This window comes from Malaya genurostris, chromosome 2 (genome assembly GCF_030247185.1).
Source record: "Malaya genurostris strain Urasoe2022 chromosome 2, Malgen_1.1, whole genome shotgun sequence".
NCBI lineage: Eukaryota > Metazoa > Arthropoda > Insecta > Diptera > Culicidae > Malaya > Malaya genurostris.
This window is the reverse complement of record NC_080571.1, coordinates 85,515,532-85,531,255: the sequence shown is the minus strand read 5'-3', so window position 1 is coordinate 85,531,255 and position 15,724 is coordinate 85,515,532. Positions and strand designations below refer to the sequence as shown.

The following is a 15,724-nucleotide window of genomic DNA, read 5'->3' as shown; positions in this document are numbered from 1 at the left end:
GATTTGTTCCAAATACAGTTTTATTTTGCATTCGGTCAGAGGAAAATATCACTGTAAATCATGCAATGGTGCTGGAACAAGGCCGGTACATGTAAAAAAGCACAATAATTTCATATCAACTGTCATTTATCGGGCACACTTTAACTGTAGTGTGACACGCACCCACTCATTAGGCTGCAGAATGAAGAGAAATAAACATGCGATTGACATGACTGATTCAATTGCGAACATAAAACGAATTTGATTGTCGAAATTGACGTAGAATGCTGCGGTTTCCATTTACTCCCGAAAAACAACATTGTTTCTATTATAAATTGTTGTTCGCCTGTCAATTCTCAATTGAAATCTACAGCAGTATCATTTCGAACGCGATGTGAGTGAAAGATAACCTCCGTACTACCAAGTGCTACTTCAGCTCCGTACTGAACTACAGACGAAAATGCATGGACTTTAAAAAATCGATCATTTCTCTATCGTACAAATTGTCCTACAGAAGTTGTTCAATGCACTCGGAAAAGAAAGCGTTAATCTGTTTGACGTCCGAATGAGTTATCCTGCAACCTGTCACCTGGCCGTAGACAAGATATTCCGGTTTCTCAATTTTAGATACTCACGGTTTTATGGTTTAACCGGCTGTTGCTACTGTAACACGATTCCAGTGTTTTGTTTGGTATCGGTGGTTTTGGGCCTGTGCTTTTGATTCCTATCGCTTTGCCAATCGGTGAGATCCAATACCTGGAATGCAAAAAAAAACACAGAAAAGGAAAGAGTGTGAGTGGCAAACTTGATTACCACGAATTTAGAAAAATCACCAAAAGCGCAATCATATTCTCACTCAGTTTGTTGGTATTACTCATTACGATAGCGCATTGCTTCCTTGTGCGTCACATAATGACCGGGGTATTTTTTTTATCATTGACCCGTGATAAGCCAAAAGCACTGTAAGATAATTGTTGCCAAACGAGAGTAGGGCCGGGAATAGAAATACAGGATAATGTCAGGTCGGATCGAACTTCTCAGGTTAAAATTTCGCATGACAACAACACTTGATTTTACATTTCACAGTAGTAAAATTACACGACACGTAGTAAAATTAGAACGACGACAAAAATGATTCCAGGTACCCTCAAAGTCAACCGTAACAGAGGTAGAAAATAACGCTCAAGAAGAAAATATCAAACCACATGCCCCGTAAAGTTATCAGGTTATCGAAAGTTTTTCAAGTATTTAGATTAGGCAATCAAGTTACTTACGGATAGATTCGCATTTATGGCAGCGTGACTGCAGTGAGTAATGATTAGCAATCCAATGGGACTGTTATTGCCAAAAATGGTCAATTGATATATGATCTGTGAGTCATAAAAGATTTTGGTACCGAAAAATACTTTTGTCGTGAATACGACTTACTTTACAGTGGGGCGCCTTTTCAAAATTTTAACCTGTATAAGAACGAGTAGAACTCAATCGTGAAAATCTCTTGTTGTACTTAACCCAACAACATCATTTTTTCTACAATCTATAGGAAATATGATCAGGAATTTGTGATTAAATTTTGCCGGCTGATTCAGGTCCAGAGTTCAGTTAAAGTTCCAGTCTCAAGAATTCAAGAATTGCGTGGCGTTCCCAGAGCCAGTTTCCCTTCAAATAAGATCGATTGTGCCATCCTGCTGCTGGTCGTTTGCATTGGAGCAAAATACAACGAAAAGTGAACAGCGATGGGAAACATTTTACCCTTTTAATGGCTCTAAATATTATCTAAAGAGCAATAAAGATGGCTTCTTTGCGAATCGAAGATAAAAATCACCCGTTTAGTGCAAATCTAAAATAATTTCACTAGCATTGTGCAGTTTGACTGCTTCGCGTTCGAGAAAAAAAATGCTCCGAACAGTGTTTAATATAGTAGAGAATTCCACAACTTGGCCCTCCTGAATTCCAGAAATGAGTCCCGTACAACATTTTAATATTTTCTTTCACTGAAATATGCAAATCCGAAATGAAATAATCGACTTCAAAATTCTGCGCTTACGCTGCTTGTTTAGAGATGATACTTTCAGCAAGAGCTGTCAAATCGGTAGGAAAATTTCTAATTACTCCACCTTTTCAACGATTTCTTATGAAAACGGGCAAATTCATTTGAAAAATCATAGTAGAAGTTGAAGAAAAAGTTTTTACTCTGAGGTGATAATGTTGATCTTAGTTCATTGTGCGAAAGCTACCGTTTATTCAGAATGGAGCATTAAAGTTGGTTTGATACCATTTTTCAAATGCCAGGAAATAACAAATAAAGTATCCAAAATAAATAGTGCTCGATCGCTATACATTCTAGTACTCGTGAAATCAACATTACACTGGATTCTGTTAAAAAAAAAAGTTGATCCGAAAAAACCTAACCTTGCCAAATTTCACACATTTCTGAAGATTTTCCATGTTTAATCGTAGTTTACACTAAAAAAAGTAGTAGTAATCACTTTGAAATCGAGTTTCTTCTACTCCGAGTGTACTTTTATTGCTAATATCTAGTTGGACTATTGAATAAACGATAAAAATGTTGCAAATCACTACGGCCGATATGAACATTTTCAAAAGAATCCTTTTCATCCTTTTCTTGGTTCCATTTTTCATTGGCAGGTGTCGCTTCCGGTAAATCAGCTTTGCGACAATGTGCCAATCGCACAAAAGGGAATCTATAAATATATGCTTGAATACATTTCTGCTTTAGTTAACCCCTGGCTGCCAGCGAGGAAGGTGTTTGAGTGGATGATAAAACTGAAAGCTACATCCATTCGCTCGCTGGATAGTCACTTTTGTATTTATGCGGTATGTTGATACCGTATTCACTAGAGTATATTGAATATAAGTTAGCTGTTTATTTTGATTATCCGGTAACTAGCAGGCCAATTCAGAACTTTCGGCGATAGATTTTCCGGACCTAATTTGAAGTGCTTGTATCTCGGTGATTTGTCTCATTTAACTTGATTCGAAAGCTTCAATATTGTATGTTTAAAATTGTCAACGAGTCGTGTACATACTGAAATCTCCATTTACATACTAACAAAACGGTGGTATGCAAATAGATTCAGTATAAAGTTTTGTTATGGAAATAATCATAGATACTTCTTTTTCATTAAATGTGGCTAAACACAATGAACTGTCTCTCATCATAATCCCTCAGATCTTATTATTATTCAACCAAATAATAATCGTGCAATTTAGTGCATCCACCATCATCTTTTGTTTTTTGGTATTTATTATTGGTACCTTAAAATTATTTCATTTTCAATGTAACCGTGCACGGTCGTGTCTTGCATACAACCCCTTATTTTTTTTACTCTCATTCGATCCGCGTTATTTAATTGTGTGGTAAATAATATTTATCGCAAATAAGTCAATGTTAGTATTTATTTTAATAAATAAATGTACCGTTCCAATTCTGGTAGCGAAGCAGTAAAAGCTGTGAAATTCACACAATCAACGAATACGAACGATAACCATTTTTATTGTACGTATTCGAAGCCCTTCAGTGACATTACTCACTCACCTTTTTTTCTATTCACACATTTTTACCTTTATCTCTATAGAAAGGTATTAGAATTGCTGTAAAAACCGACTTTCTAACGAAGCGTCGGAGACCCATAGTGTTATATACCATTCGACTCAGTTCGACGAGGTCGGAAAATGGCTGTGTATGTGTGTGTGTGAACTTTTCGAAGATATTTTTACCGCTCAGTTTTCCCAGAGATGGCTGAACCGATTTTAACAAGCAAGGACTCATTTGAAAGCTACTCGGGCCATTGATCAAGTTCGAAGATCAAATTGCTGTGACTTTTGGTTCCGAAGATATAATGGTATAATGCGCAATTTTCTCAGAGATTGCTCAACAGATTTTAACAAACTCAGACTATTTTGAAAGCTACTACCGGGCTATTGATCGAATCAAATGGCTGTGCATTTTGGTTCTGGAGATATAATGATTAAAGTGACGTAACCGACAAAACACGTTGTTTTCTTCATCGCTCTAATACAGGGTCCACCATCTAACATTTCTTCAGTCGGTGTTGAACAGTCGTTCGCACCGCACGCGTATAGCTCTTGGCTCCTGGAATTTTTTTCTGGCTACCTAGAGTTTCATTGATTCAAGGCTTCAGTCTTTTTCAAGACTACCTGAATCACTAACTAAGTGACTAAGTGATACAAAGAGTGATATTAGAGTGACTAAGTGATACAAAGAGTGATATTAGAGTGACTAAGAAATTAATCAGCCTTTTTTAAGGCTAGCTAGGAGTCTAATCGAAGACTAATTTAGCCTAGTTAATTTAATTTAAAATTTCATTTATTTCAAAAATGCCTGCGTCCAACCGGAAAAACAACAAGCCTAAGGCTAAAAATAATTCAATACGGAATAAATCACAATCCGTTATTCAACATTTTTCTAATAACATTCACGATCTTATAGAATCTGAATGTAAAAATAAAAGACAACGGACGGATTTCCCTTCCGTTGATTCTATGCCGTCTAACAATATTTACGAGATTCTTCCTGAATCCGATTGTAGCGACATAGAAGAAAATTCTTCAAAAATTCCCAAAATGGGCGCTTGTCGTTCTGGGAAGAAACATCAATCTATGCCACCAGTGACGGTGATGATTTCCGACTTCAAAGCATTCCGTACTGAGCTTTCTACTTTTCTCCCGGAAGTAAAAGTCTCATTTCAAATCGGACGAAGAGGAGAATGTCGAGTCTTGGTGGATGGATTGGAAGATTACGAACGTCTTATTCGATATTTGTCCGAGAAACTTCATAAATTTTATTCATATGATATAAAATCAGACAGACCCTTCAAGGCTGTCTTGAAAGGATTATCAAATGATCAAAGTATTGATGAAATTAAAGATGAACTAAAAGAATTGCTTGGTTTTGCCCCTTCCCAAGTAATACTTATGAAAAAAAGAGCGAATGGTACTTCTAAACCACGCTCTGGAATTTCCCATGAACTTCACCTAATACACTTCAATCGAAGTGATGTAAACAATTTGAAAACTTTAGAAAAAGTACGTTTCATTTCCCACATTAAAATTCATTGGGAACATTATAAACGGCATAATCATATTGCAAACTTAACGCAATGTCGTCGTTGCCAAGGCTTCGGTCATGGAACCAAAAATTGTCATATGGATATACGGTGTTTGAATTGTGGTAAATCGCATTCGAAAGACGATTGTCCAACGAATGAAACCACTGATAAATTTTCATGTTCAAATTGCAATGGAAATCATAAATCCAATTATTTGAAATGTCCTGTCAGGGAAAAAATTTTAAACGCTCGTTCGCTTCGACAACAAGTCAAATCAACGACCTTAAATTTACAGAACATACCTGAAAATCAGAAAACCGTTACAAATGCCACGCCTAATTCGGCACTGATTTCTTCGAAACAAAAAACAGGTACGCCTGTCAATTCGTCTTCTAACGAAAACAATTTATTGACAGGTAGATCGACCTCGTCATCATCTTCTTCTAATGTCAGTTATGCTGGTATATTAGGTAGAAATCTATCACCTATTTCTTCTAATGTAAATAATCAAAACACAGGACCGCCTTGCAGTTCTTCTTCTAACGAAAACAATTTATTAATAGGTAGACCGGCCAAATCATCTTCTTCTAATGGCAGTCTACCTACAAATATTCCTTCAATGCCATTCGCTTCTTTAAATGAAGTCGATTTAGGCGATATAACTGAAAATAAAATGATCTACCTACAAGATCAACTTTTTCAAATGATCATCCAAATGAATTCAACTTCATCACTTTTTGAAGCATTTCAAATCGGATGGAAATTTGCAAATAATATTATAATGAATTTAAAATTTAACAGTGATGTTAAATAATTATTTGAATATTTTAAATTGGAATGCTCGATCTTTGAAATCGAGTGAAGATGAATTTTATAATTTTCTCAAAGTTCACAAAATTCATATTGCCATTGTGACAGAAACTTTTCTTAAACCAAATGTAAAATTGAAAAGTAATCCACATTATGTGGTTCATCGATTTGACAGGTTTACTGGAATGGGTGGTGGAGTTGCCATTTTTGTCCAACGGCAAATCAAACATCGAATTTTACCTTCTTTCAATACTAAAGTTATTGAAAGCTTGGGAATCGAAGTTGAAACCATTCATGGAATTTATTTCATCGCTGGAGCATATTTGCCATTCCAATGCACCGGCGAACAATTAAATTTCTTTAAAGGCGATTTGCAAAAACTTACAAGATATCGATCGAAATTTTTCGTAATAGGGGACTTAAATGCTAAGCATGTCCAGTGGAATTGTAGGCAAAATAACAGTAATGGTAAAATACTTCATAATCAACTCTCAGCTGGTTACTTCACAGTTCTTCATCCCAGTAATCCGACTTGTTTCTCTTCCGTGAAAAACCCGTCTACAATTGATCTGGTTCTAACAGATCAAAGTCACATTTGTAGTGAACCGATTACTCATGCTGACTTTGACTCAGATCATCTTCCAGTAACATTCAGACTTTCCAACGAAGCTATAATTAATCCAATTAGTTCTATTTTCAACTATCATAGAGCTAATTGGTTGGATTACAGATCTCACATTGAAAATCATGTGGATCATGAAACTATTTTAGAAAATTCTGCGGACATCGACACAGCAATTGATAATTTGAATCATTATATTATCGAAGCTAGAAATCTTTCAGTTCCCAAAGCTCAAACTAAATTAAATTCTCCTATCATCGATGACAATCTTCAACTGCTCATTCGGTTGAAGAATGTTCGTCGACGACAATATCAACGTTCTCGTGATCCTGCTATGAAAAACATAGTTAAGGATTTACAAAAAGAAATTAAACATAGATTTACTCTTTTGCGAAATGAAAATTTCGCTAAAGAAGTTGAACAAATTAAACCATATTCTAAACCTTTCTGGAAACTTTCTAAGGTTCTTAAGAAACCTCAGAAACCAATTCCTGCTCTCAAGGAAGGAAATCAAATACTTCTTACAAATGGTGAAAAAGCTCAAAAGCTAGCTCAGCAGTTCGAGAGTGTCCACAATTTTAATTTAAACGTTGTGAGTCCTATTGAAAATGAAGTCTCACTGAAGTATGATCATATTTCAACCCAAGTGTTATCACACGATGACATTATTGAGACGAATTTTGATGAAATTAAATCAATTATTAGGAAACTCAAAAACATGAAGGCTCCTGGTAATGATGGAATTTTTAATATTCTTATTAAAAATCTTCCCGATGTTGCCTTGAGACTCCTGGTTAAAATTTTCAACAAGTGTTTTTCATTAGCTTACTTCCCAAAAAGATGGAAAAACGCTAAAGTAATTCCTATCCTAAAACCTGATAAAAACCCAGCAGAAACATCAAGTTATCGCCCAATTAGCTTACTTTCTTCTATCAGTAAACTTTTTGAAAAAATTATCTTGTTGAGAATGATGACTCATATAAATGAGAATTCAATTTTTTTACCAGAGCAGTTTGGATTTCGTCATGAACATTCAACTACTCATCAGCTTGTCAGAGTAACGAACATGCTAAAATCAAATAAATCTTCTGGGTTATCCACTGGAGTTGCTCTTCTAGACATAGAAAAAGCATTCGACAGTGTTTGGCACAAAGGTTTAATAGCAAAAATGTCCGATTTCCAGTTTCCTATTTATTTGATCAAAATGATTCAGAATTATCTAACTGATCGTACTCTTCAGGTTAGCTATCAGAACTGTAAATCTGAATTGCTACCCGTACGAGCCGGTGTTCCGCAGGGTTCGAGCGTAGCTCCAATCTTGTATAATATTTTCACTTCTGATCTTCCAAATCTACCCGTTGGTTGTCAGAAATCGCTATTCTGTGACGACACAAGTCTGTTAGCCACAGGTAGAAATCTAAGAGTGATCTGCAGTCGCCTACAAAGAAGTTTAAATATTTTCAGTGATTATCTGTCAAAATGGAAAATTAAACCAAACGCAGCAAAAACGCAATTAATTATCTTTCCTCACAAGCCAAGAGCTTCTTTTCTTAAACCAAACAATAATCACATTCTTAAATTGAATGGCTTGGAATTGACATGGTCTGATCAAGCTAAATACTTAGGTTTAACGTATGACAAAAAACTCACTTTCAAGGATCACATTGAAGGAATCCAGGCAAAGTGTAATAAATATATTAAATGTTTATATCCTCTTATAAACAGAAATTCTAAGCTCTGTCTAAAAAACAAACTGTTAATTTATAAACAAATTTTCAGACCAGCCATGCTTTATGCGGTACCAATTTGGTCAAGTTGTTGTTCCACCAGGAAGAAAACGCTTCAAAGGATTCAGAATAAAATTCTGAAAATGATTTTGAAGCGTCCTCCCTGGTTTAGCACAAATGAGTTACACAGACTCACAAATATAGAACCATTAGATGTAATGTCACATAATATTATAAGCAAATTCCGACAAAAATCGATGCAATCTTCAATTGAATCGATTCGCTCTCTGTATTAGTTAGTAAGTTAGTATATAAGTTCCTTTTCCCCATTACACAATACAAGTAGGTTTAGAATTTTCCCTACACAAAAATCTCAGAATTGCGGAAGCAAATAATGTCTTCATGGTAATAACCAAATCATATATATATAACAGGGCTGAAAAGTCACCACTTGAGGCTGAACACCCAATTTAAATCTTATTAATTTAATTTTAACTCATATTCCAATGAAAAGTTATATAAAAAAAAAAAAAAAAAAATCTAACATTTCTTTTTTGAACTAGCGGTTATTTCGACATTGGTAACCTTAATGTCACTTCTGATTTGACAGAAACTTAGTTTTATCCTTCCGCTAAACGAAAACGGTTGTGTATACACTGGAGGAACGCGTGAAATAGTGCAGTTTTACTTTGAAAATCATGGTAATGTTGCGGAATGTGTGCGAAAATTACGTATGAAAATGGGAATGTGTGCGAAAATTACGTATGAAATCGGCGGGTATGTTAATAAGCAAAATTGACGCATCTGGGGGACGGAAAACCCGCACGTTTTCATGGAGAAACCGATGCATCCTCAGAGAGTGACGGTTTGGTGCGGATTTTGGTCTGGCGGCATTATTGGGCCATTTTTCTTCGAAAATTGAAAGCCTTGAAGGACAACATTCGTGCAGCCATAGCTGAAATAAAGCTGCATACAATCGAAAATGTACTAAAAAACTGGACCGACCGTATGGCGTACTGCAAGGCCAGCCAAGGCAGCCATTCGAATGAAATTATATTCCAAAATTAACCAAAAGGATTGTACTTTAATATGAAAAAATAAATTTTGAAATCGGATGAACTGTTTGTGTTTTATTGCATGTTTTAAAAAAATGTTACATGGCGGACCCTGTATATAATTCAATTTCGGAAATTTCATGTACCCACCCATATGGTGATTTTTCAAGAACTATGAAAATTCCACTAAGTGGGTTAGGAAGGTTTTTTTAGATTAGCATCACTCTTCTCATACAAATAGGCAACACAAATGTCAAGCGCTTAGTTTGATAAATGAAACCGAGTATGTGACATAAACACTAAGAAGGGTTTTTTATTTTAAAGAAAGTGACCTATGATCAAGTTCCAATGTACAGGGTGTCCCACGAAAAAGGAGGAATTTAAAAAGGAAATAATAAAAAATAGTTCGATAGATTTCAATGATTATACATTCACTCGAAAGGTTGATTCATGAACTTTATTTATGAAAAATGTTTGGTTTCAACAGGACGGCGCTACGGATTCGAGAATGAGCCTAAATTCGCGTCAGAAATAATAAAAAATATAAGTTCGAGTTTTTAGATTCGGAAAATCTTTAAATGTGGCATTTTGCTTCTTGTTTATTTTTTGAAAAATTACGTTATTCTAGCGAGCTATCAATCAATCAGAACTAAAGTTTGGTTCGAATTTCCTCACATTACTCTACAGTATTCACGGACATATTCCAATGAGCCTCCCCTTCGAGTGGTTTATGTGTAAATATATAGGATTTATTGTTTCGTAGAACCAAAAAGTACCAAACTAATAGTCCGTTAGCTTTCATAGTGTAAATCTACGTTTGGATGTAACCAACATCGAAATTCATCAGCATGTAGGTATTAGTGCAAACTAAGGAAACTACGATTTACTATACCTGTTTCTAAAATACAAAAAAAAACATTCAGTAATCTTAATTGGTTCTGATTGAGTTGAGGCATAGCAATGCCTTGACATCACAATCCTTTTGTAGAATTTCTGTTTAACTGACTTTTCAACCGATTCGTTGTTCGCAACGTTGTTTTATTACGTATGGGTTGATCGTTTTTAGATCTATGACTAAACCATGTCAATCACAACGCTGAGATCTAGTTCTATTTTTCGAGCACAAATTTGAAACAGTTCGACGAATTTGTTTCAAATTAATGAAAATTTAAAACTCGAATAGAACACTGTTTTAAATTTCTTACGTGAGTGTGAGTAGCGAGATCTGACAGGCGAAAAGTCAAAGCGTTTGCACTGAATAATACAATATCATTTAAAAACACTGTAGCTCAATATCATCGAGAAATTTTCTCTAGAAGTTCGTGACAAAACTTTATATCATTTCTTTTGATTGTTTGTTTCTGATTTGAAACATCACAGTGAGTTAACATAACACTTAACATATTAACAGACAAATGCAGAACAGATGTTAAATCTTTGCGTTGAGATCATCAAGTTCGAGTTTTATTTTTGACAGTTTTTAATTAAACGACGACAGGCAGAACAGATATCCATCACAGCGTTGCGAATAGCCTTAGCATACAGAACCATTGCATGGCTAGTGTCACGATACTATTGACACTCATAATTCTTCCCGACCGGAACTCGAAGCCAAAGGCTAAATCCTTATAGGAAACTATAATACATTTTGGTGAGGAAAGGGTTCCGATCAGCATTGCAGCCCTGTCCAAAATGCAATTACTCCCCGTTATTACTATCAGGCAGAATTAGCGCATGCGCGCCATATAAACGCCTCTTTCAATATGAGGAAATTATATTATTACCAAACACTTTTGTTTATTTATTTGGTTTTCTTACTTTTGGTCATAGTTTATTCCTTAATTCTGGTCATTCTTTTCAACTGTGTTTCGTAGGTTTTTTTCTGTTGTTGTCATTCTACTTTATTTCAGTTTTCAGTAGTTGTATTCTTATCTATATTTCGTATTGTGTATGTTATATATTTATTAGTGTTAATTTTCCTTATCCGCAATCCATCCGACTAGCAGGGTTTATATGTGAGGTTCATTCAAATGCATTCAGAAAAACCTAAAATCTTAAAACTTCAATAAAAGCTTTGGCGAACTGACATTCGCAACGGCATCTTGCTCAGTCATATGTGCCCATTATTGTGTGGCAAGATTGGACCATGGACAAAAACAAACCTAATTTTCCACGTACAATTCCAAGAAAACTGCCACCGCTAAAAACGTAAAAGCAACTCTTCTCGCTCTCGTTCAGTGGAAGTTCAAAACGAGAATAGCAGTTCATCTAGTATTTAGTATAATCATTACATGGCTATGACTATGATCCTACTGACACTAAGAATCAATTTCTACTGCATTTTTAGACTACGACTACGAATCGCAATGTATCACGACCAATTTGATATAATGCACCCATACCCCTTTCTAAGCTAAAGGGCAGGAAGCTCAAAGTATAAACTAAAGGTTCTGCTATGGAAAATAGGTAAAAGTTTTTATTTCACAATTTCTATTATTATTAACAAAATCATGCATCTTGTTTTAATGTTACGTAATTTGTGAATGTGTCCGTGTAATTTTATGCAATCCATAAGAATTTATTTGAGTTGAACTATGGTCATCACATACAAAAAAGAATCGACATCCTATTGTTTTGATGTGCTTCATGAAACCAACACGAAATAATAATCGCGTGACCCAATTTTTTTGAATATCCGCATCATTTCAATAATCTCCGGATTAAACAGCATTTCAGACAACGTATAAAAACAAACCATGTAAAAAATATTATCCATTCACATTCTATAATTTGCGTGTCTAAAGTAAAATTAATGTTAAAACCGTTATTTTATCGAAACTGTTAAAAGTGTAGTTTTCCGGTTTTTTGTTTTGTTTTGTTAGATCAGTCCACCATAACACGGAAAGTGTAGAGAAACAAACCGTACGCACGTACCCACGTAGTGGAAGTTGATCCGTGGCTGTGACTGTCAATTCGTTCGGAAGGTTGTTGACCACGCGAAAAAAAAGAAATGTGAAACATTGCCCCGAGGGGAGGTTCAGATAAAAATGCGAGAAAGTAAGAAGTCAAGGCGAAAAGTGGGATACGACAAACAGTACAATTCCATGCTAGCCACAAGCTTATGCCACAATGAAAAGCTATCTCATTCTAATTTAATCGAACGAATTCAACGGGCAGGGAAGAAGGTCGTTCATAAATGTAATCTGAAATATTTACGGGTACAATCGATTCTGATAAAGAACTGCTGATAAGAGAATCCGCGAAACTCCCTTGGTGAGAAGAAACAGACAATGCCGTTACGTGATTTGTAAATCTAATTTGACTTAATAAAGTTTTTCCGTTCATCCTATCGGTAAAATAACTTTTTAGTGAATATCAATCTCTCAGAAAAAACTCGTTTTTAGGACCGATTGGAAACACCCATCACTGGTATAAACAAAATGCACTGCCTATCAATTACAATTTCTTCGAATGTATCTGTCGATTGATTAGAGCATTACGGACCGACCACACGCCGATTTTACTCTCCTTTCGATCTCGTTGCCACTCGGGGCGTGATCGCCGAAATTGATTGGGCACTGAAGTGAATAAAAAAATTAATTGAATTAACCGACGCGCAGGAAATAATCATTCTGTCTTGCTGATTACTTCGAAAAGCACGCTAGCATGCACGTAGATCTGCTCCAGCGAGTGCACATAAACGCGAAAATATGCGAATCGGCGCTAAACTATGCGTGTGCTTTCCGCAAGCGCTAAGATGAAGCAAAATTTCGCTGCGCACAATGGGTGAAAATGGCATAAATAGAGCGGTCGGAAGTATGGAGCATCCTTTGGAGTAACGATGCCACTTCCTAGTAGGAAGATTATAATAGTCTGCAATTTCGTAATCGTAACAATTGGCAACGACCTCGACTGGAAAGCGCAACATTGATTCGTACACTACCTTCCAGCTATCGACGGTACACAATACTCGTCGCTTTTGATCTATCGAAGATAAGTGAAAAATCGGTCAAATGAAGAACAACAAAACCGCTGGAAATAATAAATTACCAAGTGAGCTGCCCAAAAACGGAGTAGTTACAGACTAGAGCGCTGCACTGGATTATCTATAAAATGGCGATCACATTATTGATCACCGCCTACAAGGTTATCTGACAAATCCAGCCCCCTGCTATGACGTCATGAAACTGTGGCCAGCATCATTCTGCAAAAACCAAAACAATGAAGAAGAATGGCTAACAAAAAATTGGATATTACAAACTACTTGTTTATTCAGTACTCTTTAATGCGCTTCCCCGCAAATTATCGATCAGAATATCATCACTAAGATAAGAAAATTAAGATTTTACTCAATTTGAAATGCTCGAATGTTTGTTTACCATACTCTGAGCGCACTGATTGCCCACCAAATGCCCCAGATGTTGGCTACGATAGCACTTGCTGTAGCGCCCTATCCTTGCCACCGGGCTGGACAAATCCGATTCCATAGTCTACCACTAATAGAAGTATCGCGAATACAACGTACCCACGCATCACCTATTCATCAACTTTAAAGTGTCATACGGCACAATCGATCGAGAAAAGTTATAGTAGATTATGTATGAATACGGTTTTCGGGATAAACGATTGACCAAACCAACGATAGATGGAGTGGTGTGACACGTCCGGTGATCGATCAGAAGAAGATACAAAGCATGCGTGCTTTGAGTGGCTAGCAAAGAACGGCAATGGACCGAGCTACATAGAGACATTTGCTTGGCGAATGACCATAATTACGGAAAAGCCGTTTGCTAGGTACAACATAGAACACTACAGGATAAGACTGTGGCTTTTCGATTTAAAATAATCAATGGGGAATCGAATTTATTAGCCTGAGTTGACGCAAATCGAAAACCAGTAAAACGCATTTTACCGGCAAACAAGAACATTTAAGAACTTGAACGAAATGAATCTGAATAATCGAAACTGAAGATCTGAATTCTAGATTAAAAAACTCAACACTTTTGAAGTTAGATATTCTGGACTACAACATTGCAGGGATAAAACTCTTCATTTTAGTAAGACAAATACAGAAAAAAAAAGCATTTTACATAGTCATTCAGATTAAAATCTGATGAAATTCGGTTTTTCGTTAGCAGATTGAACACCAAAAGACGTGTTTATTTCAATGAATTTATTCACTCATTCGTTAGGCACAACGAAGATGTACACATTCTCCTTATTTCGAATACATTTCCGAAATTACCTCCTTCTTGGCCGTGGATGATGGTTCATCAATCGATACCGGTGATTCAAAAGCCACCGGTGCTGGAAGAGGATTTGATGAAGCATGCCAGCGGTCACGGCGACCACCACGGCCACGACCTCTCTGATAATGATGCGCTTTGGTAACGTATGGACCAATATGGTAACCACAAGATGGACAATACTGAAACAGAACATATGTTGAATTGTTGGCTTTCGAAGTTAGTAGAGCAAAACTTGTTCATCAGATTTATTGCTATCACAAGTCAAACATAATACTGCAACTTACATTGAACGGCTGCATGTTTTCAATGATGGACGCTGTAGAATAAAACACCGGAAAATTTAGCGACACACGTTTCAAGCTCAGAATCTACGACGGAAATGGAAGCTTCGCATTCAAAACGAACAGAGATGCCAGGTGAAAATTTCAAATATCTGCAAACAGGGTTGCCAAAATCCGTAAATCTGAAAAAAATCTTCAGCCAGCAAGTATGTCTTGCTGGCAGCAATTGACGCATTGTCGCAAAGCTGATTTACCGGTAGCGACACCTGCCAATGAAAAATGGAACCAAGAAAAGAAGGATTCTTTCGGAAATTTTCATATCGGCAGTAGTGATTTGCAACATTTTTATCGTTTATTTAATAGTACAAATAGATATCAGCAATAAAATAACACTCGGAGTAGAAGAAAATCGATTTAAAAGTGATTACTACTACTTTTTCTTAGTGTAAACTACGATTAAACATGGAAAATCTTCAGAAATGTGTGAAATTGGGTAAGGTTAGGTTTTTTCGGATCAACATTTTATTAAACAGAAACCAGTGTAATGTTGATTTTTCGAGTACTAGAATGTATAGCGATCGAGTACTATTTATTTTGGATACTTTATTTGTTATTTTCAGGCATTTGAAAAATGGTATCAAAAAAAGTTTAATGGATAAACGGTAGATAAACGGTAGATTTCGCACAATGAACTAAGATCAACATTACCACCTCAGAGTAAAAACTTTTTCTTCAACTTTTACTATGATTTTTCAGATGAATTTGCCCGTTTTTGAAATAAATCGTTGAAAAGATGGAGTAATTAGAAATTTTCCTACCGATTTGATAGCTCTTGCTGAAAGCATTATCTATAAACAAGCAGGGCCTCTACATTTCAGTTTTGCGACAATATGCCAATTGGCAAAGCT

The 15,724-nt window shown here is 35.9% G+C and overlaps 1 protein-coding gene and 1 long non-coding RNA gene across 2 annotated transcripts in view; both read right to left on the bottom strand.

Moving 5' to 3' along the window:
- The window catches only part of LOC131433026 (ceramide synthase 5), a 55,518-nt gene that overhangs the window by 34,654 nt on the left and 5,140 nt on the right, over nucleotides 1-15,724 (bottom strand). The window contains exon 2 of the mRNA XM_058599754.1: nucleotides 615-735. Coding sequence (XP_058455737.1) covers nucleotides 615-735 — 121 coding nt within the window. The remainder of the gene's footprint in view (nucleotides 1-614; nucleotides 736-15,724) is intronic.
- On the bottom strand, nucleotides 14,445-15,206 carry LOC131433028 (uncharacterized). Its single transcript, XR_009230010.1, has 2 exons — nucleotides 14,820-15,206; nucleotides 14,445-14,714 (listed from the first exon to the last, which is right to left on the bottom strand). It is a non-coding gene; the product is annotated as an uncharacterized LOC131433028 (long non-coding RNA).